This window comes from Nematostella vectensis, chromosome 12, assembly GCF_932526225.1.
Source record: "Nematostella vectensis chromosome 12, jaNemVect1.1, whole genome shotgun sequence".
In the NCBI taxonomy this organism is placed as follows: domain Eukaryota; kingdom Metazoa; phylum Cnidaria; class Anthozoa; order Actiniaria; family Edwardsiidae; genus Nematostella; species Nematostella vectensis.
In genome coordinates, this window is record NC_064045.1 from 6334163 (window position 1) to 6357454 (window position 23292).

Below are 23292 nucleotides of genomic sequence, written 5' to 3' on the forward strand. Positions count from 1 at the left end.
GTTGTTTTGATATTCATTTATTGGTTAGGTTGTTTCGACTTCTAGTACAGTCCATATGAAGGAAAAAAATACCTGTCTAACCCTTTGAAAGGTTAAACTTCACACAGCTATTATTGGTGTGGATAACAGAAAAAATGAAAGAGGATGAAAAAATATATGAATTGTACAAAGGAACACAATGCCTACCGAGACCCGGGATTGGCCCTCCGCCCCACGAGTACGGAGACGACCAGACGTCCACGTACCAGAAGCCTGCAGCGGTCATTAGGGCGATGCCGTTAGACCCCACCTCTACACGCACTTCCGTCTTAATGGTCCGACTATGCGCCCCAGTAACACACGTGATAGTAGTAGCAGTAGCGGAATTAACAGTACACACGGTACCGTCTATCGTAACCTTGTTACCACTGGGCGTAGTGCTGAAACCGGAACCGGAAATAGTCAAAGTCACGCCACCGCCTGTGCCTCCACGTGACGGGGACACTGATGTGATCTCTGACGTCATGGAGGATTTATAAGTGAAGGCATTTGACAGGGTCTGAGTGACATCCCCAGATGTGACTTCTACTGCGCATGCGGTGTCCCCGGCCTGCTTTGCGTGCGGAGGGACGTCGCAGGAGATTTGGGTGTTGGTGATGCTGAATCCTAGAGTGAGTGGACATGAGGTTCCACACACTGTGATGAGGGTGGAGTCGCTGAACCCTTTCCCGGTCACCACTATGCTGCGACCACCACCGTACCCACTGTCCGCAGGGTTCACCGAATCTATCGAAAGCTCTATAGTCACTTTAATTGAAGATGTGGCCCAACCTCCAGATCCAATTAGAATATTCAAGGGGTAGACTCCGGCAGGCTTCTCAGGAACTATGCAGACAATGCTTGAAGCTGTGGCTTGCGTGACCTCACAGACGTAGTCACCAAGCGTGACTAAAACGCTTGAAGTCGAGGCTCCAGGGAAGTTTCCGGTGATAGTCAAAGACTGGCCACCTGCTATTACCGAGCTGGAAACTTGCGACCGCCGTCTCCTGCGAGCAGGTAACGAGACGGATGAGACAACTGGCGTGAGTGAATCCTTGTACGTGATGACCTTATTTGGAAAGGTAACCCCATCAACTGTCAGCACCAGCGTCTTGTCACAGGATGAAGCGCATGCGTGAGGGGGCGTGATAATCACGATCTCGGAAACCGTCACGCTAGCGACGGTAGTTTTAGTACCACCCACCGTGACAGTCACACCATCTTTAAAGCCATTTCCAACAAGCGTGATACGAACACCTCCGTTGATACCAGTCTCCGTTGGAGTCACGCTTATGATATTTGCACTACTTGTCACGGACGTTGCTTGGTCGAAGCGGGCAAAGCCCTTATTGTTCACATAAAGTTTGACGTCATGATTGCCAATAGTTAATCCCACAATCTGGCATGTGACGGAAGTGGTGGAAGCGGAAGTCACGGAACAGAAAGTGGTCCCAACGGTTATCGTAATGTCTGCTGTATTTGACGAGAATCCAGTTCCGGTGAAAGTCAGCTCATGGTTTGGAGTATTCATGGTCGTACCGGAAGTACTGGTAACAGCAGGAGTATGCGCACTAGAGTATGTGAATTTGCATTCATTCCCTGCGCATGCACTTTGGACTCCACCGACTGTATTTGTCACATCAGCAACAGTCACGGCACCAGGCTTAAGTGGTGTCACACAAACAAGGCTTGTATACGTTGCGGACTTGACAATACACTGGGACGTGGAAAGCGTGACGGTGTTACCTTTCGCATCAGTAGCGAAGCCGTCCCCTGTCACGGTCAAACGTGTCCCCCCTTGTTCTGACCCGGAGATTGGGCTGATAGATGCAACGCGAGGGTACAAAACAAAAGACGCCTTCGTCCCAGTCACGGGATGCACGAATGCGTGACCGCGGTTTGTCACGGTCACTTCGACCGGAAGTTCAATACCCGGCGCTGGCGTTTTGCTGACGTCAAGCTTGCACGTGATTTTTGTCTCAGTGCTGGAGACAATATTGCACACATGATCACCGAACTTGACATTATTTTGGCATTGCGTGACGCTGAATCCACTTCCGGTGATGGTTATAACATCCTGACTAGTGCCGTTATTTGGAGATACGCTTGTGACAATTGGGGTGTGGCATTTCCGGTATTGAAATGTGAGACAGCTTCCTGAGACCGCGCTGACTGCCATGAAACTTCCGGTATCGCAACCGGGAATAGCGGTTGTGACTCCAGACGAGCAGCTTGTAGAAGATGCAGCCGCTTGCCTTGAGGCAGCACAGATTGCTGAATAGCCTAAAAGATTGAATGACTCTTATCACTGTCATGGCTAATGTCTCAACCTACCGATGGACGATATTAAGAAAAGTTTTACTCAAGTAATTGCTTAACCAGTTCACGTTCAAGTCATGCAAGTATCCTTTGAGTTTTTTTATGACGGTATTTTGGCGCTCACCATTATTATTTCTATGTTCAACTCCTATACCTGAATCAAAAACTACTATCAATGTCGGAAATGTAAGGGCCAGTGTGAAAAAAGTATAAGAATTGGGCCAAGAACAATTAAATCCCAGCATGTCTTAGCTATCCCCCAGGGTTTTGGACACCTCTTAGACAAAAAAAGCAACTATAATAAACAAGACCCACTTCCCAACCAACACACTTTACCTATCCCTTACTGTCGAATCCGTTGTATCGCGACCCGCGTTTTCAAAACACGATTTGTTTGGGTTTTCTGTTCCGTCAGTAAAACAATTCTGAGCCAATCAGAGTCTCGCTTTGTGCACTTCCCTGGCTTCCCTCTAGACGAAAACCAGACACTTTCGCGACAGAAAGCCAGGCAGCTGCACTAGGCGAGAGATGGCAAGAATCTGATTGGCTTAGAATAATTTGACTGGCGGAACAGAAAATCCCAAAGGACAAAAACAAATCGATGTTTTGAAAATGCGGCGTCGAGATACAACGGATTCGACAGTAAAATCCCTAAAAAAAATTTGCTACATTACTAACCTTCAACAGTGAGTTTGATAGGCTGCTCTTCAGAAACGAACTCATCAACCTCTACCTTGCCGTTCATTATTATGTTCTCATTAACATCTACGGGCCCGCTAGTATAGCTGTACGCTCCTGTTCTAGAGAACTTGTGAGAGAAGGTGCCAATTTTACTGCGCATGCTTTTGAAAACATTCCCGTCACACACTGCGGGGTTGGCCTCGTTGGACGAGCAGACCTGGTACTGAATGTTTGAAAATGCTTGTGTCGACCATTTCCACTAAAAAAAGACATGGTAAAGCATTTCATTAGAAAACGTAACAATGTCTTCTAACATAATCTGTCATATTTCATTAATTTCTGTTCGAGCAAGTAGTGGATATTCTAGGAGAGGGGTTGTAAGGGCTCTTTTTCCCCTTTCCCCCCCATAGAGCAGCCATTTATGGTCATTTTTGTGATCCATTACCAAGCCCAGGAAGCTTATCTCCTTTTTCGGAGACAACGTCGATTTTCTCTGGTTTATATTGAAACCCCAAGCACTCGAGTAATTTGACCACGAGTCGGGTATTTTTCTCTGTTTCCTCCTGGGAAGAATCCAGTAGAAGGATGTCGTCTAAATACACCAGCCTGCGAATTGCTTTCTCTCTCAAGTGTGCTGCTACTGGTTTTAACAACTTTGTAAATAACCGGGGGAGGGTGGGGGGGCGTGCAGTACCCCGAAGTTCCTGAATTGGTTACATTTTGTCTAAGTAAATGAGCCTTGGGAGAGCACCCAGGAAATTTTCGAAATTCTTAAACGTTAGGGTCTATGCCCTAACAATAGTTGTGGTCGAAGTAAACACGAATCCCTTGAAGGGGACATCAAAATAAATATGATATGTAATGTCCCTTCCCCTCCCCCCTACATAATCTTAGTCCGAGCCTGACAAGCGTAAAAGTTCCCCGATATTTTATGGTTTTATGCAAGTACATGGGAGTATTCGGAAATAACCAAAGTGAAAACAAAGAGTCATACTTGATTTAACAAGTTCAATATTGGCTAGGCTTCCACAAATTAACCGATGTAAATGGATGCATTTTCTCACTTGCTAGGATGACAAAATGGCGACTGACAGAGGCTGTTTAAAGCAAAAGTTTCAGTTTTGTACCTTGACGGTGTCTCCCTGGGTGATCAGTACCAATTTTGGACTCCAGCCGTAACCGAGACCAAATTCTGGAAAAAGCAGCAAATGACGTTTTAATCATTAGCATTGCTTATGTTTATACGGAACTATGGGGTTTGTAGAGGCGGAAAGGAAACGCCTATCCTGTATTTACCGAGATTTTGCTGATGGGGGTTTCCCCCCATTTCTTAAAATTTATCCTTTCCCCCACCCCCCTCTCCTAATGGAATTCTTGGATATTTCTATATTCTCCTCATAATTCGTCATTTTTTTATTTGTGCTTTTATTAAGGAATCTGGGTTTTGGCAAAAGTACCTTCGCCCGTGTACGCCAGACTATCTTATCTTTGTCAACTGCAGCAGGCGAGGAGAAACAGATGCCCTAGAATGGGATCGTAGAAACACTTACTGTCGTGACGTCCCGAATTGTCTACAGTGACAGTCTTGAAGCTATCAGGGGTCACGCAAGTCACACTAGTCTCGGAAGCAGCTGTTACGCGACAAGGTTTCCCGCCAACAGTCACGACATTTCCCGCCAAATCTGCACTGAATCCTTCACCGTTGATTGTCAGTTCGGTTCCTCCCGCCATTGAGCCGGACTGAGGCGAAATGCTTGTGATCTTAAGCTTGTACTCAAAGTTTGCAAACTCTCCGGGGATCAAGGAGAATCCTTTATTTGGGATCTCAATCGTAATCGGGAAACTTCCTGCTTCAGACATTGGTACTGTGCACTTTATCTGCGTGTCCGTATTTGAAATACGAACGCACTCCTTTGCGCCAATCATTATCTTAACGCCGCTGTCAGTGCCAAAATCAGTACCCGTGATGGTCAGATTGGTTCCACCCGTTACTTTCCCGCTTATTGGTGTGATGTCTGTGACGGTAGGTGTAAGGGCGGCATCGTATGTAAAGGCACTGTCTTTAGATGCAGTGACCCCAGACACTGTTGCGGACACTGTAACCACACCTGCCGCACGCGCAGATGTGCGACACCTGAGTGACGTAATGGAGACCTCAATCACGGTGCACGCTGACCCGCCAATAGACACAGATACTGTTGAGAGGGTGGTACCAAAGCTCTGCCCTGTTAAAGTAATCACCGTTCCCCCCGACGTGCTTCCTCGATTAGGGGAAACATCAGATACGGTGGGGACAACATTGATAGTAGTAAATGGTACCTGAAAATTAATAAAACAAGGTAGGTAAAGTGATATGAAACAGCAAATAAAGTTCACCCTCCACACCCCACCCACTTAGGGGCCACACCCTATCCATAATGCGTTGTTCAAATCAACAAAATACTTTAAAAACATTTTTTTATCTTTTCACTATTGAAAATACCACAAAACGCTAACATTCGTGAGCAAAGTAGCCCCAATTTTCCAAGACACATTTCTGTGCATGATAATAGAAGTTGCTTGACATTTCCTAGACATTTCTGATGGAGCCAACTTTATGGTATAACTAGAAAGACTACACCCAGCTCTGCCCTTTGGGCTTTTAGTTTGCTCAGTGTCTCGGTATAATCTGTTCCAGTAACTTATTCACGCTGAAACGTGTTTTGAAACGTGTTTTTTGTATAAAATAAGAACTTTAATTTGGGCCTATCAGAGCACTTTTACAGCCTGATAACTGGTAACAACAGAAATCACGTTTTTATCATAAAACGCGCTAGTGTGATATATATTCTATAACTAGAAAAACTACAGACAAGCTGTAGAATAACTTGATGGTCTGCGTAGGCGTGGTGTAGACAAGCGAAAGGGCTAACGCTCGAAACTTTAGCGCGACTACTCTGTTTCACAGAGGGGTTCAACATACTTTTCAACCTTTATTTATAGTGTTATATATAGACTTACATGTGAAGGGCTTACGGAACGTCGTTTTCGCGCAGACCTTTCTTGAGCGTTCCCTTTATCCTCCACTATAACACGTACAGTTTGCACACCTCCGTCTCCCGATCCTAAAAAAGGCAATTACTAACGTGTTTATACATTCTTAGTTCTTACAACACTATAATGCGTGATTATATATAAAAAAAACCTTTATCTTTCTGTGACCAGCTCTTATTTTGGATAAAGGAACCAGGACGAAAGAACCTCAAGCTGTGTGACTTTATTAAAGCCTTACTTTATAACAAAGCTTAAACGACAATAGCGAGCCATGAGTGTACTTTCCTGTCCCTCTCTGTCCAGGAACCCCTGTGGCATGCTCTATGGCATAATATTCTAGTCACGCAATAAATATCTAGCGTGACAACCGGTCACACTAATCCTACAAGAACCACATTACTCCACATGAAACCCACCTACAGTACATTTGATTTCCGTCTCAGAGCATGTCGTGACTGAACAATTCGTCGAGCCAATCAGAACCGAGTTTTTGGAGCAATCAGTGGAGAACCCGGTACCAGTTAACGTTAGCTCATTGCCCGCCGATATATTGGTCGGTGAAACTGAGGTTAGCGTTGGTGTTGCCTCTGATGTGAACTCAAATAGACTCTCACTGCAATTGCCTGCACTAGGGATCCCCCAGGACTTGACGAATACCTGAAATAATGACAAATAAGGTTTCGTATCAGTTTCAGTCGAGCTAAAAAATTTAGAGGGAACAGCTTGTATATAGAGATTCCCCATGGCTTGATGAGTACCTGAAATAAAGATGGTTTAGACAGCACGATTTAGTTGCATGCAACTTGCCCGCAACACCTTTTTAACTCGAGTCGTAGAGTGTTGATCAGCCTACCACTGCTCTAGGACGTTTGGCTAGTGGTAGTGCCCAAGACTAAATCGTGCTGTCTGAATCAGCCTTTATCAATTTTAGTCGAGCTAATAAATAAGAGGGACCCACTAGTATACAGAGATTCCATATGGGAATCCTTTGTCTTCTACCATTTTGATAAAAACATTTGTACTAACTTCCACAAGCTATTCTGGTGCGGAAGTTACAACAGAGCTAGGGCTCCACATCAAGTGCCCCCGTGTGTGTATTGTTAGTAAGCACTGTCACTGAAGGTGGTCACTGCCAGAGGGTTTATTGCGTCCTCAGTGGTTCTTTTGCGTCCCTTCGGTTCAGGTTAGTGTAATGCAGCTTGAAGAGACCTTATCCGAGAAGACTGGAAACACGGGAGAATAACTTCAACTCACTTGTGACACAAATTCGAATCACGGCAGGAACCCGGAAAAATCCCCAGTCAAAGCCAGGATTCGAACATGGCCGTGAGAGGCCGACGCGCTAACACACTAGGCCACCCACCCGTGGTGGTGTCGCGAACATAATTGTAAAACGACTAATAAATCATAACATCGCGTTTAAATCACCTGAGATTTTTCGCACGGCAACCTAAGGAACTCTGAAGGAATCGGTTTCATGAAGTAGTTTCCTTCGGTGATAGTCCGCTGACCAATGGATACCGACTGGCCTTGAAGATCACCTGACACGGTCAACTGAGGGCGGTCCCCTCCTACCGTGTTCCACTCAATATGCCAGGTGTAGGCGGCACAGCGACCCCAACGGTAGACCGTGAGTAAACCCTCCTCAGGGCAGGTTTCTTCCAGGCGTTCCTTGACATAGTCTGCTTCAGCATTGGCAGGGAGTCCTGAAAAAGTTACGTAATAAGGGTTTAGGCCAATCAGGTTGAAACAAATTGAAGTCTGCCATCTACAAGATATTCGCAAATGATAACAACCGCTACGTCACCATTATAATCATGTTTTCAATCTACATTACGTCGATCACATCAATAATGATTGCTGTATTTCCAATAATAATTTTCCATCCCGTTTTCTTTTGAATTGGTTGTAGGGGAACTTTTAACGTTGCATTTATATCCCTCGTAAAATAAAAAAAATAGTTTTTCGCATCGAATTTTTAGAGTATTCAATTTTTCAGATCTCTAGGTTTATAAATTTTGGATTAAAATTTAAATTTTAAATTTCAAATTAAGTTTATAATTAAATAAATTGTGTGAATGAGCTTGCTGTACCAATGCTTGTCTTCCCGCTGCACGTGATATTGAAAGTCCCCGTGATTGGCGGGCTGGCTGGTGCCGTGCGTTCCACGGTGACGTATGACGATGCCAGTCCACCGGAAAGCTGGATGACCTTCTGATTGGAAGTGCTGGATTGCGTTACTCCGTTCTGAATGCCTATAAGCGGGATGTTGGTACCGCATTTTGCCGGCGTGAGAAACGTCTTGAACACTTTGTCTGCCACTTGTTCAACTTTGAAGGAGCGCACGAGGTGCCCACCAGGCATGGCTGGAGCACTGCTTGGTGTCACTAGAAGGAAAGGTTGAACAGAATCTTGATTTATAAAAAAAAATAGGAACTATATGTGTTGCAATCATAAAGTAGTGCTCAGACTTACGAAGTTCCTTATATAGCAGTCCACACTATACTAGAAATAGTATGTGCTTAACAGAGACATTGCGCAAACAGCCTCAACATCAACAAATTGGTTGGTAGACATTGGGGGACATTGCACTTTTTACTGAATAGTAAAGCCTGAGAGGGCACTGCACTAGACAGTAAAAGCTCCAAGGAGTCATTACAAATCCGCATAGCTAGAGAGACAATGCGTTATTTTATACACACCGTATGAGATTATCACAGCAAGAATAAGGCAGGGTGAATTAAGTTGAGGTATAAGGTGAATAGGTAACTTATTATTAAGCTTAAGTCGGAAAGATGAGACAACGTAAATGAAGGGTAAGGTTAGGTGAGACAAGGAAGGGTGAGGTGATGAGAGAAGGAAGTGAATTGATGTCATGTTCGACTACGAGAAGGAATCTAAGGTGATAATCTAAGGTACTGGGAGGTTCATTCATGTGAAAATAATTAAATGAGATTTTAAATGAGATGGTTTCAGGTGAGGAATAGCGGAGTTATGGTTAGCATAAGATTAAAAAGATAGTTAAGCAAAATGGTACGAGGTTTTTTAAAAACGAGTGATACTTGAGAGTTAAAATATCACAAACATCCATACTCACTGGTATTCTTCTCTTTGCCAATCCAAAGCTCATCCATGTAAAAGGTATCCGAGGTCTTGGGTTCACGGAAGACCTTGATCCAGTCTACATAATATTTATTCAAAGAAGGAGCATCGGGTGGGTTAGCTGCGATCACTATTTCCAAGATATTGATGCACACGTGTTTCCAGTTATTGCTGATAGTACCACGCTCGAACTTCATCCAGGGGTAGTAGACCAATCCATTGCGCCCGCTCTCCCCGGTGTAATCAAGCCTCATCTGGATGTATTCTCTGATTGGTCCCTTGTACGCGAAACAAAGCTGCACGAAAAAGAAAGTGTAAATGTTGTGGGATCATTATGATATTGGTTTAAATAAATTCAAACCAGATTCAATATAAATAAAAACCAGCTTCGCTGTGCTCAGTGTGATATTGGTTAAAATGTATTTAAAGCAGACTCAATATAGATAAACTTAAACAAGCTTTACTATGCCATCAAACAAACGTTCTTATATTCGGGTAGGTTTTTAAATATAAGAGTGGGCAAAGTTAGGTTAAATGTGGGGTTTTTAGTTTTTATGCATCATAGTGGTTAGGGTAAGTTATAACGTTTCAAGATCAATTAAAGTTATAATGAAACCAGCGCTTACATTGAAACCAAAACATAATGTACGTATAGTAGCAAGTGAAGTTTGCATACTGTGTTTCTTTTACTTTGTCAGCCAGGGAAAATTGATCTCCTACCTACCAACCTTCATCACATATATACTGTCAGTAGAAATTTATGCTTGTTTGTACTTACATAAGGATAGATGTCGAGTTCGTATCGTGAGACATAATCGTTGGATGATTTCTTCGTAGTGCCAGTATGGTAAACGAGGTGTGGGTTTTCGATGGACGTTCGGCCACAGAATGGCATGGAGTCGTTTGTCTTCGTCCCTCCCTCATGTCCGTACTCAGGCCAACGCTCAAATCCCTCGTGATACCAGCACTTTGTCCCTATAAGGATATTTACTTATGAGGATTTAATTATGCATTGTCTTTAGTTTCAAAGGAGCTTGGAGTTCGTTTAAAATACGGGTGGAACCTACTCTACTCTAAAGTTTTATGAAAAGCAAATTGATTAGAGTGAACTTGCCGCTGAAAAAGAATTTATTTATTTATTTATTCAATTTCCACCAGGTATACTGGTGCGGAAGGTAAAACATAGGCTCCAAATCAAGTAGCCCCTTGAGTGTATTGTAGTAAGCATTGTAAGCACTGTGACTGAGGGTGAACACTGCCAGTGGGTTTAATGCGTTCACAGTGTTTTTTACGTCCCTTCGGTTCAGGTTAGTGTAGTACAGCTTGAAGGGACGGGACCTCCGGTTTAGTGTCCTTATCCGAGAAGACTGGAAACGCGGGAGAATAACTTCAACTCACTTATGACACAAATTCGAATTAAGCCAGGATTCTAACCTGGTCCACAGCGGTGAGAGGCGACGCGCTAGCACACTAGGACACCCGTGCTTCCACGGTCGCTCCAATGTAGTTGTACGAAGTTATCGGTTGGTCACGTCCATTTACAGTCGAAAGAAAAACTGTTGCCTGGATTGCCCAAGTAAATCTTTGTTTTTCTCATGGTCATTTGTCTGACATATTAATAGAGCCATAGGGCTCCGGATTTTGGCACAGAAAACTGATGACACCAACAAATAGAACACATGGCGGAAGTTGGTGGAATTTAGCCCCTCCCCACAACCATTTCTTTTTAAATTTTCGCCTCAATGGGGCAACACTCCCCCCACATCCCGCCCCCGCCATTTTGTAAGGTATGTGAATCTAACCCTGGAAATGTTAACAATAAAAGTTGTGTCATAAAGATGAATCTCAATGAGGTCTGACAACTTACCTAAGTTACCGATACCAGAGGCACAGGCGCCGGATCCATACACTGATCCCGTGCATTTGGCCGAGAACATGTCAATGAAAGCATCCTGGAGGGCCTCTTCTGTCACAGAGGTTTCAATAGATGCTGAGGTCTTATCTCCAATTTGGATGTTGAAGCTCGCAGCAGCTTTGGTTAGGTTTAAGGTCTATAACAATAAAATACTGAAATGTCAAACTTATCTATAGTTGATCTGGAATCGCCTACGAAATGAAAAGGTATGTTCTGATATTATCATTGATGTACGGCCCTTTAAGGGTCACCTTTAAAAAGTGGTTTGGTAATTTCAAAGACAATGACAGCATTCTCGAATTTCTTCCAAATTTCACTTCGTTTTTTTAGCTAAGTATCTAAAAAAGCTAATCGCTCTCATCGCAGCTAGATGCTGAATTACGAGAGCGCGTTGAAGGCATGAAAAGGCGCGTCAGACAGCAGCCATACTTCTCATGTCTGACCACGGATCACATCTGATCGAGATTGTTGGTTTTCAGGAAACCGGAGAACCCGGAGAAAAACCCTCGGAACAAAGGCGAGACCAACTAACTCAACTCACGTCGGAACCGGGAATCGAACTCAGAACCCAGTGGTGTGAGGCACAGGCACTACAGAACTGCACCACCTAGGCTTTCATTCACTAATGACAATTCCATATCTCCAACAAATGCAAGTAGCCGTTTGGCGACCTCCTTACGTATACCCACCAGTGTCTCAGGTACTACATTGGACCAAGTGTAGAGCTGTTGCACCTCTTTTGTTGCTCCTCCTAACTTCGAGCTGGGGTGTTTCACATCTCGCACTTTGACGCCGATGTCTATGCCGTGCCCGGAGCCTCCAGTGTCCACGTGATGCGCTAACAAGTAGACTTCCTGGCCTTTTTTGAGGTTGAAGTCATCCGACTTTTGCGAGTCCCATTTTGTCCAGGACCGGGTAAAAGAAGGACAGTTGGCAACTTTGGTCTGAAAGAAAGGTTGAATTTATCAGTAGCTGTTGTTTATTTTAATGACTTGGTACTCTGAAAGATGTCTTAGTATGTGATGCCAATGCGGATTGGGCAGCAGCAACAACAAAACCACAAGACTGCAGACTGATGATAATGAGTAAGAGGATGATGATCATTAGAAAGGGAGGATAAGTAAAAGGGTGATCAGATTAATGATGATGATGAGTAGGAGTAGGAGGAAAAGGATAATAATGATGATTAAAAGGAAAAGAATGAGGATTAGAAGGAGGAGGAGGAAGAGGATGATGATGATGATTAACAGACAGAGGATGATGATTAACAGACAGAGGATAATGATGTTGATGAAAAGGAAGGGGATGTTGATGGTTGAAAGGAAGAGGATGGTGATGATGATAAAATTGATGAGGATGATGATAATGATTAGAAGGAGGACGAGGAAGATGATGATGATGAGACTAATAACGATAAGTGCCATGATGATCACAATGGAGATAACACGGATAGTGACCACAACGATGAATATCAAGATATGATGAACATTCCAACGTACCTTATCCGCTGGGTCCCCGTTAAGACTCAGGTACAGCTCGTGATGGTGATAATAGCTCAACATACCTTATTCGCTGGGTCCCCGTTAAGACTCAGGTACAGCTCGTGATTGTGATAACAGCTCAACATACCTTATTCGCTGAGTCCCCGTTTAGACTCAGGTATAGCTTGTGATGGTAATAACGGCTAAACGTACCTTATTCGTTGGGTCCCCGTTCAGACTCAGGTACAGCTCGTAATGGTGATAATAGCTGAACATACCTTATTCGCTGGGTCCCCGTTCAAACTCAGGTACAGCTCGTGATGGTGATAATAGCTGAACATACCTTATTCGCTGGGTCCCCGTTCAAACTCAGGTATAGCTCGTGATGGTGATAATGGCTAAACGTACCTTATTCGCTGGGTCCCCGTTCAGACTCAGGTATAGCTCGGCCTTGTCGTCGCACTTAATATAGAAAGTGTACCGGTCATCCCATGGAGCCACAAAGAAACCGCTGACCCTCGAGCTATATCCCGTCGCCTCAGATCTATTGAATGGCGTCACGTCTGGTAACGAGCTGTTGGTCAGTACCCACGTGGTATAATCAGATGCGGATGACGTCAGTTGCGCTACTTCCGCTGCCGTTGATTGCTTTGTTTCTGACCACATTTCCCACAGAAGACCGCGACCCCCTGTTTATCACATGTAAGCCAACAAGAAAACGCTATAGATGGTTGATGATTGTGAAGTCGCGCATCAAACAGAGCCGTAGCAGGGGGTGAAGCATTGGGGGAAACATTTGCCAAATGACATTACTTCATGTGACACGCACCATACTAGATAGTCACCAATATTTTCCTTATTGTCCTGTATCGTGCTCCCTCCCCCCCCCCCCAAATGTTCTTAATAGAGAGCTTAAGCAAGTCAACACGAACGGCATCAAAAACGGCGTGCGCGCTCACGAATTGCTGAAAAACGGCGTTGACGTCCGTGACCGCGCGTGTGGAACGTAAAAATAGGGAAAATGCCGTTCGAGATTTCCTGTCACGGACGTCAACGCCGTTCTTTAGCAATTCGTGAGCGCGCGCGCCGTTTTTGATGTCGTTCGTATTGACTTGCTTAAGCTCTCTAATGTTTCTGTACTGTGCCCGCCCAATCTTACGTGGCCTGCTACAGCTTGGTGAACCTTAGCACAGTGACATGGCTCAGAAATGGCTGGTGCAGTATTCACGTGACTTTTTATTGGTGACTGTCTAGGATGGTGTGGTGTCACATGAAGTAATGTCACGTGATAGCTAAAATCAAGTGGATTGGGTTAAAGGTCGAAAAATAATCTGAAATGACGTCTGTAATAAGTAGAATGACTTCATGGGATAACCAATGCTGACGTAATGTGATAACCAGATATGATACAATGAGATAACCAGATATGACGTAATGTAATAACCACGGGTGACGTAATGTGATAACCAGATTTGGCGTAATGAGTTAACCAGGCATGAAGTTATGTGATAACCAGATGTGGCGTCGTATACCTGCGTAAAGCGGTTTGTTCTGGACGTGACTGTTGGTCGTACACTTGATCTCTGTGTCGGTGACGCTAGCAACGTTGCATTTCACACCTAGAAAACCATGAGGCCGAATCACGTTAGACCAGAACTCAACCTACTTATTACCTTAGGTTGCCTGCGTGTATAGTTAAAGCTATGGGATGGCAGAAACAGTTCAATTTCTGACGAAGTAAGTTAAGCGAGAGACAAGGCCATGGCTAGCAGGGGTCAGACTCTGATCATTACAAAGGACGTATAAATGAAAACTTACCGGCGATATCAACTTCAACTCGTATACTGTTCCTACCAAACCCTTGACCCTGGATTGTAAGCAGCGTGCCTCCGGCCAAGCTTCCGGACGAGGGGAACACAGAATGGACACCTGGGTAACGCATGATACAAACAGAAGGTTAACTAAAAAAGCGAACCGTAACAAGCGGTGTATGGAGTTAGGTGGTACGTTAACCGCAAAATTCGTGGTTCTTCATGAATACCAGATGAGCGATGTAAAAAGCTTAATTGAAACATATCCAGGTTTAAGCAACCTTGGTCCTAAAGAAAAATAGAAATATAAGTTTTGGAATAACGCTCCCGAAACATTGTGTTCGTTCATATTGTTAAGATAAGGACTGTAAATACCAGTACTTAAAGTAGGCCATATAGGACATATCAAAGTTTGAGAAACGTTGGTATTTTTTTTTCGGTTGTCTCAGAATGACCCAACGTGAATAGATAGTCAAAAAAGTTACACGAAATAATTGTAGATTCCATTCATAAAAGGTTACAGTGAGAATTCATGTGTCATAACCCGCGGTGATTCATGGGTAGAGAATAAACAGCTTGATCTTTGTATGTAAAAGCCATATGAATGATCATAAGAACATGAACAAGAATTCTACAGCTTTTGAAACCTGAAATTGTATTTCATTTACGCTTTGCTTATTTACTTGATACCCATGAAGCACTGCGGGTTGCGATACTAGTGTTACCATATTGAAATAGGTGTATACACCTATTTCAATAAAGGTTGTCAGTGCAAATGGCAAATGGTGATTGGCAAATAGCATTTATATTACCGAAAGTAACCATGCGTCTCGAAGAATATGGATAAATCAAATCAACTATCCACTAAAGGTTACCAATGCTTGGCTCTGACATTGCTGGACTTTATTTAAGACATTTAATTTTACGAAAAATTAGTACCCATAAGCCATTTACCATTTGCCATTTGCACCGACAACCTTTTTTGAAATAGGTGTATATACAGGCTGTTTGCTATTTGAATAAATTTAGAAAGCGAAAGATTTGATAGGCTTGCCAGGACTTGTAAAGTAACAGCATACTCACGTGCATGCGTCTGCTGTATATAGAGGTCCTGGTCAGCGTCTACTTGCATCAAGTTGATATTAACCTTTGCTCGCCCCAGACCCGAGACCAAGTAGGTCCCACTTCGCGATTCTGATAACATTACAAGCATAAATGGAAAAAGCCATGGTTCGTGTGTCATGTGTCACTCGACTAGACTAGAGAATGATAAGCAAATACGGGTGAAAAAACATGGATAAGGGGGACAGATCGAGACATCATGCCCAGATCTGGAGGACGTTGTTTTAAGCGAAAAAAAAAAGGAACAGGCGCCCTTTCTCGAAACACACGAGAATTTATGGGGAAAACTTTTAAATTTTTTTTATTTTTTTCTCAAAATGTTCAATGTTTTTCTTTTTGAGAACCGCTGTCATGTTTTAGAACAGTTTGAACTTCCTCTTGGTTCATATTCCATAAGTGATTACGCTCTATAGGGCTATTTTTTGCTGAAGCCAAAAAGTTACGCGAAAAGTCTCGGGTGACTGCGAGGTCCCATGTAACTTTCGGGCCCGAGAAGTTCGGGAAAGGTGAAAAACTATACATCTATAGGTTTTTCACCTTTTACTTTGTGGTAAAATACGATGTTGGACTATATTTCCACAAATTCAGATACAATAAATTTCAAAGGAGTTAGCAAGCTTTTCAAATTTAAGGAATAAAACGTTTTCGGGCCTGAGAATAGGCCATTCCAGCTATGCGCATGCGTGCACTTACCATGGAAACATCAACTACCGTCATTCAACGCGCGCTTCGTTTGGTGCAAGCTTAAAAATGCGCGGGCTCCATTTTGGTAGTTGAGGTAGGTTTCTATGGTAATGCGCGCGCAAACTTATAGCTGGAATGACATATTCCCGGGTGTTTTGAGAAACAAGCCCCTGGTGGGGTAGTATAGGACGAGGGGGGAGGAGTTGGTTAGATCCATGTTGCGCGACCTGCCAGAATCCAAAATTCCTTTCTTCGTTTGGGAATAGCGCGTAGTCAATCAAACCAAACAATCAAAACCAGACAAACCGCCCCCAAAGCTTGTGTCTGACTACGCGCTATTCCCAAACGAGACATGGATTTTGGATTCGCCGAGGTCGCGCAACAACGAATTTGGGTGTAAGATTCAAGACAAAAAATCATACGCTTAAAAGTCACCATATATTCTCTAGTAAATCGTCAAAAGTAATGAGCCTGGGCTACCTGTGGATCTCCAAGCTCGCTAGATTTCAACAATGCATGGCATAAAGTCATAATTAACAAGATTACTTAGGGGGAGCACCGCGATAACTGAAAGTTGTATACCTGGGTGAGTATCCGCAGCCTTGCTTTTGAAATATCCGTCTTGGTTGTTAATATGAGAGTCAAACCTAAAGAATATCATTGTTTATCAGTGTAAATCATGGCTTTAGAGACACCTGGTTATATAATATATAGGCCGCGTGTAGGGGGGACATCCTAAAAAACAGACGGGGGGGATTTTAACCATAAGGGATAACAATTCTTTCTCCTAAAAGATGGCACATCAGGTGAAAGCAATTTCTACTTCTAAGCATTAAAAACAAACACAATTTCAGTTTTCTTACGACGTCACCATCTAGCATATCCTTTTTCTGACTATATATTATTAACCAGTTGTTATAAGGCTGTAATGATCCACTAGCGCGTGAAACCCCTTAAGGGATAGCAAAAGTGAAAAAGTTTTAAAAACCCCCTTAAGAGAAAGCAGTAAAATTTTATACCCTAAAAAAGCGGCGTCTGAACCAGGCCTTAGAGGACTCTGGTTATCAGGCTTGTGGGGCCCTTGTGATACTCACTCCATGTTATTGGCGACATCAAAAGGGTTTCCAACATGCTCACCGATGAAGATTCTAAATGTGGAGAATTACCAACATAAATAGTAAGTATCGAAGCACCTTTATCCAACCAACATTGCATTACAAAATAATTAATAAATAAAGAAACGAAGCTAACGTTAATAAGTGCGTAATTGCAAAAGCTTGCAAACAATGTTGAGAATGTTTAGGGATTTGCATATGCAATGCTCAATTGTATCAAAGTTGGTTTGAGATTTCCCCCTTATTCCCCTTGATTTTGGTAGAAATATATTTACTTTACAATTATTGTACCTAGTGATCTCTGGCTTGTTAGGGTCGAATGCTTGGTCTGCGTTGCTTGAAATTCGGCTAAGCTGATTTGTGAAGATTTTGCCATGATACGAGGTTACAGGCCCTGCGAAACACACGAGACCCATAAGAACAGCACGGACGAACATAGACGACGGATAGAAAGACAGACAGGAACACAGACAGACAGTTGTCACTAGACACTGATAAAAAGGCAAGAGCCCCGAAACATCTGTAATACCTGCCCTCTTTAAATCCTTTTACAAATCTATAAGCATACAACTTCGTCTATAACCGAGCGCTACCCAGCCACTCTCAACACATTCTTGCAAGACAGACAAGCAGACAGACATTTACCTGGAAGTGAGTTCCGGGGTAAGAAGTCATCAAGTGTTGGTGTCTTGGAGTTACGATACTATCAAGAAACAAGCGTTAAGTTATTCATTAAAAAATAATCAAACTTTTGGAACAACACTCTCGCGACCTTGTTTTCGTGCATACTCATAATATGAGTAAATATCGTAAATATCATATTTCAGTTAGACCATATTGACAGCAGAAACGACCAGGACTTACCCAGTAAATACATCTGCCGTTGCATGGCCTTTCGACCGTTACTCCCTCTGAGACGACGACCACCTCAGTCTCGTAGTCACCACCATTCGGTGAGACACTGGTGGGCAGAATTAGTTGATTAATCTCTATGATTGAATCACCAATCATTGTTGTAACAATCACAAGCACTAATCATAAATATTATCATAACCAATATCACGATCACAGTCACCACTACCATCCACGACCACAATCATCATCACCATTACATCATCACCATTACATCATCACCATTACATCATCACCATTACATCATCACAATTACATCATCACAATTACATCATCGCCATTACATCATCGCCATTACATCATCGCCATTACATCATCGCAATTACATCATCGCCATTACATCATCGCCATTACATCATCGCCATTACATCATCGCCATTACATCATCGCCATTACATCATCGCCATGACATCATCATCATTACATCATCATCATTACATCATCATCATTACATCATCATCATTACATCATCATCATCATTACATCATCATCATCATTACATCATCATCACTACATCATCATCATTACATCATCATCATCATTACATCATCATCATCATTACATCATCATCATTACATCATCATCACTACATCATCATCATTACATCATCATCATTACATCATCATCATTACATCATCATCATCATTACATCATCATCATCATTACATCATCATCATCATTACATCATCATCATCATTACATCATCATCATCATTATATCATCATCATTACATCATCATCATTACACCACCACCATCATTACACCACCACCATCATTACACCACCACCATCATTACATCACAACCATCATTACATCACCACCATCATTACATCACCACCATCATTACACCACCACCATCATTACATCACCACCATCATTACACCACCACCACCACCACCACCACCACCGCCGCCGCCACCACCACCACCATCATCATCATCACCACCACCATCATCATCATCATTACATCATCATCATCATCATTACATCACCACCATCATTACATCACAACCATCATTACACCACCACCATCATTACATCACCACCATCATTACACCACCACCATCATTACATCACCACCATCATTACATCACCACCATCATTACATCACCACCATCATTACACCACCACCATCATTACACCACCACCATCATTACACCACCACCATCATTACATCACCACCATCATTACACCACCACCATCATTACACCACCACCATCATTACATCACCACCATCATTACACCACCACCATCATTACACCACCACCATCATTACATCACCACCATCATTACACCACCACCATCATTACATCACCACCATCATTACACCACCACCATCATTACATCACCACCATCATTACACCACCACCATCATTACATCACTACCATCATTACATCACCACCATTATTACACCACCACCATCATTACATCACCACCATCATTACACCACCACCACCACCATCATTACACCACCACTATCATTACATCACCACCATCATTACACCACCATCATTACACCACCACCACCACCATCATTACACCACCATCATTACACCACCACCACCACCACCACCGCCGCCGCCGCCACCACCACCACCACCATCATCATCATCACCACCACCATCATCATCATCATTACATCATCATCATCATCATCATTGCATCATCAACATCATCATCGTCATCATTACATCATCAACATCATCATCGTCATCATTACATCATCAACATCATCATCGTTATATCATCATAATGGTATCATATCAATAAAAAAAATTGGAGTAGATAATCAGATAACTGAATAACGAGAGCGTAGATTCAGACGTGGTCGAGTTGAATTTATGGGAAGGCGCCTCGGGTAGCCGTCATACAACTCATGTCTGACCACGAATCACAGCTAAGATAGAAATTGTTGGTTTTGTATCATCATCATCTAATCACCACCTCCCAAACTTTACAGTCATCCTCAAATAATCATCCCACCCCGTTTTCAAGTATTTAGCTTCTCACCCTGTTTCGCATGACAGCTTAGTTTCAGAGATGTCTGTGTCTGTCACAACACAAGGAATCGTGTGAACTCCGTCAGTTGTCCTGAAGTACACATGGTTTCCTCTGTTTGGATCTTTATCCGACCCATCCTGGTCACTTGCAAAACCTAGAAACACGATGCGGGAAACTAGCTGGAGTTTATGGTACAACTGTGATATTTTTAACCTTTTATATACTGCAACGCCCTAAAACGGCCGTGCTAAAAACTTGCATAATAGTTTGGTTCATGTAGAGCAATCAGAAGATTTCACCACATTGGATTGATGCACCACAGACGAAGAACGAGAATGTTAGTCTTGTTTGTCCTTACGAGCGGGCTTCTACATTTCTCAATAATTTTTAGACGTAATTAGCTAAAACTCAACAACATCCATAACCGCTCTGTTTGTTTAGGTGAGATAATGTCTCAAACCTAACATATTTCTCACAAACCTGAGCCATAGATGTAGACCCTGGTCCCACCGGCTACGCTTCCGTCTCTCGGCGAGATGGATGTCACGACAGGTGCTGCAATATAACGCAAGTCATGATAAGACAATAGTGAATGAGACATTATCACCTTGGCCAAGCATTTCTCGGCGGAAAGAAGGGAACAATATATAAAAACATTTCATATAATAATTGGGATCTTTATAAAAGTGGATGAATCAGCACGAAATAATATAAGGAGAATTTGTCCAAATTTGTCCATCATTCAACGCTTTGTGAATCTTTTCTGTGAATCGTTCATTTGTATTTTATAACTAAATTGACATTAGGAAGGGTTAAGGGACATGTCCAAGTTAAACAGAGGTCATACTAAAAAAACACCAGATAATAAAATATTTTTTTTTATATTAGAGCCAACGTTATCAATTTTCAAAAAAATAACGAAGGACTAAGGTTGAAGAGATCTAGGTTAGAATCTTGGTTAGTTAAGATAGGAAATACTAGTGGATGGGGAAAGCGTGATATTCATGGAATCAATAATTGTATTGAGGGTATTATCCTACGGGCAAGGGCGCTGTTTTATGAGAATAAATGAAAAAAATTTTCTGACACCAAAAAAAGAAGCAAAACTGAAACGTTTGAAAGTAAATTGATAGAGAGTGAATTGCTGTGAAAGGGTCTGAAACCCGGACTAAACTTACGGGGGAAAGGGGGTTACGTAATCTGGAGTCTATTAAGGAGCATTTTAGAAGTGAGTTACTTTCTGACTGTGTGATACCAATAGACCAAGGATAACAGAGGAAAGGCGAGTAGTAGCGACGGCACTGTTTAAGAAAGTTTTTTGTGGCTTAAAGCAAATGATGGCATCCAAAACGTCAAGTATGGATGGTTTAACAAAATATTTTTCTTCAACTTTACAGCATAGGTCTTTGTAGAGCGCTTCCAAAGACTTCTGGGTCCCGTCTGGGTCTCGTCTGGGTCCCGTCTGTGTCTCGCGGTTGAGGGACACGTAGGTAACCCGATCGTGACCCTAAATCTTTCGCCTGAGGCTAGAGAAAGACATTTCCATATATGGATATGCACGCATTGCATTCTCGGTAAGATGTTTCTTTCATTTTTATTTTTTAACAAGCAAAACCTGCGGTTTAGAGGACTATGCATTTCTATGGGGATAGAAAGCTGATAGTAGGATAGAGAAATTGCATAGTCCTCAAAACTGTAGGTTTTGCTTGTTAAAAAAATAAAAAAGAAAATAAAAGGAAATCGAGGGGTCAGCACAGGGCTTGACCACATAAAGATATTTCTTAAATCATTATCCTTAAAAGAGGCCAGCGAGAGCCGAGAGAACTGTCTTTGCTTGCACTACGTGAGGCCCTGCGGCGAATCAAAGCAGCCCAACAAAAGCGAAAACCACCGAACCGTCAACAACACTTAAAGAAGTAGAAATCCCTTTGTATGTCCTCACTGATCCATTGCACCAAAGGCAACACTGTTTGTGTTGCCATGTAACAATCTCAATAGCACACATCAGGGATGTATAGCAAAGCTAAATAATTGAAGCCATGTTAATGATTGATCAGATACCTTAGTGTAGGCGTAATTTTGTTAATTCGAGACAAGACATGGAAATGAATTCAATTCATCTTCATAACTGCTTGAAAAGTATTTGAAATTTTAAAAGGATTTTTTTACAATATGTTTTCTGAACACATCTTATCAATTGGCAAGTAATGAGTTCACACTTTCAAACTCCAAGTCCGCTTCAAATTTTCAAAGCTCCGCAAGCCACACAAGCCTCGTAGGTGCGCAGTGAGGCTCCCGCAGAGTTGTGTTTGTTTGTTCGTTTACAGAAAAGGGTTTGCTAGCAACCAGCAATTTGAAGGTGTGAAGTTTGAAGAAGAAGAAGAATTTGCCCAGGTAGTCTTATCCAGAGTTTGGAGTTTTTTTAACACCTTAGGTAATAAGAAACACTAAATCTGCTGTAATAGGGGAATCGTAGGCCATGCCTTCAGATCCCCCGGTTTGAGCGAGAGGCATGCCAAAAAATGATGGATTACGCTATCAAAAAAAACAAGAATGTAATGATCATTGAATGGAACATGCTGAAATCAAAGAGCTCCGAATGTTAAAATATTTCGCTCACAGCTTCACCGTATCTTCCAACTGTGATGTTTACAACAGGGTCTTTTTTTAGCTTTGATGAAATAATAAACGAAAAGCGAAAATACTTAGATACGGACTTACCGTGGTGGACTTGTTTCAATTAAAAGTAGAAAAGAAGACAGTGGTCAAGTTCCGGATCATTTTACAGCGATGGGGACAGAATTTTTTCCCCTTCTCTCTCTTGGCGCATTGCCAGCGTTTGGCTTTGTGATTTTTAGAAGAATAAAACACAATCACATTTGTTGTTTCTCCATAAAATTCTAAGCAAAATGATGCTCGTATCCGCGAAGAAGTTTTAAGAATCTTAAAGAAACGGAAGTATATGAGGTTTACGGGATAGTTCAAGCTAGGGCTGTGGCCTTGTGGGACATTTTCTGGCCATGGGACATTTTCTGGCAATGGGGCATTTTCTAGCTATTGAACAAGTGTTTTCGATACTAGGCGGTCTCAGGTTAGC

The 23292-nt window shown here is 42.5% G+C and overlaps 1 protein-coding gene across 3 annotated transcripts in view; it reads right to left on the minus strand.

Annotated features, from left to right (window-relative positions):
• LOC5508301 (fibrocystin-L-like) overlaps positions 1 to 23292 on the minus strand; it is a 45082-nt gene that overhangs the window by 21055 nt on the left and 735 nt on the right. The window contains exons 3-25 of one of the 3 annotated variants that reach the window (XM_032377074.2): positions 20676 to 20750; positions 20205 to 20349; positions 18146 to 18242; positions 17927 to 17984; positions 17573 to 17675; positions 17261 to 17314; positions 16749 to 16813; positions 15444 to 15554; positions 14368 to 14478; positions 14082 to 14168; positions 12958 to 13238; positions 11758 to 12012; positions 11021 to 11204; positions 9932 to 10128; positions 9149 to 9449; positions 8145 to 8438; positions 7480 to 7757; positions 6468 to 6708; positions 6019 to 6122; positions 4569 to 5337; positions 4146 to 4210; positions 3016 to 3277; positions 187 to 2301 (exon numbers count right to left, since the gene is read on the minus strand). In XM_032377074.2, the coding sequence (XP_032232965.2) occupies positions 187 to 2301; positions 3016 to 3277; positions 4146 to 4210; positions 4569 to 5337; positions 6019 to 6122; positions 6468 to 6708; positions 7480 to 7757; positions 8145 to 8438; positions 9149 to 9449; positions 9932 to 10128; positions 11021 to 11204; positions 11758 to 12012; positions 12958 to 13238; positions 14082 to 14168; positions 14368 to 14478; positions 15444 to 15554; positions 16749 to 16813; positions 17261 to 17314; positions 17573 to 17675; positions 17927 to 17984; positions 18146 to 18242; positions 20205 to 20349; positions 20676 to 20750 (6252 nt within the window). Of the gene's footprint in view, positions 1 to 186; positions 2302 to 3015; positions 3278 to 4145; positions 4211 to 4568; positions 5338 to 6018; positions 6123 to 6467; positions 6709 to 7479; positions 7758 to 8144; positions 8439 to 9148; positions 9450 to 9931; positions 10129 to 11020; positions 11205 to 11757; positions 12013 to 12632; positions 12649 to 12827; positions 12906 to 12957; positions 13239 to 14081; positions 14169 to 14367; positions 14479 to 15443; positions 15555 to 16748; positions 16814 to 17260; positions 17315 to 17572; positions 17676 to 17926; positions 17985 to 18145; positions 18243 to 20204; positions 20350 to 20675; positions 20751 to 23292 lie in introns of those variants that run through there. The other 2 variants (XM_048719370.1, XM_048719371.1) reach the window with 2 other exon arrangements.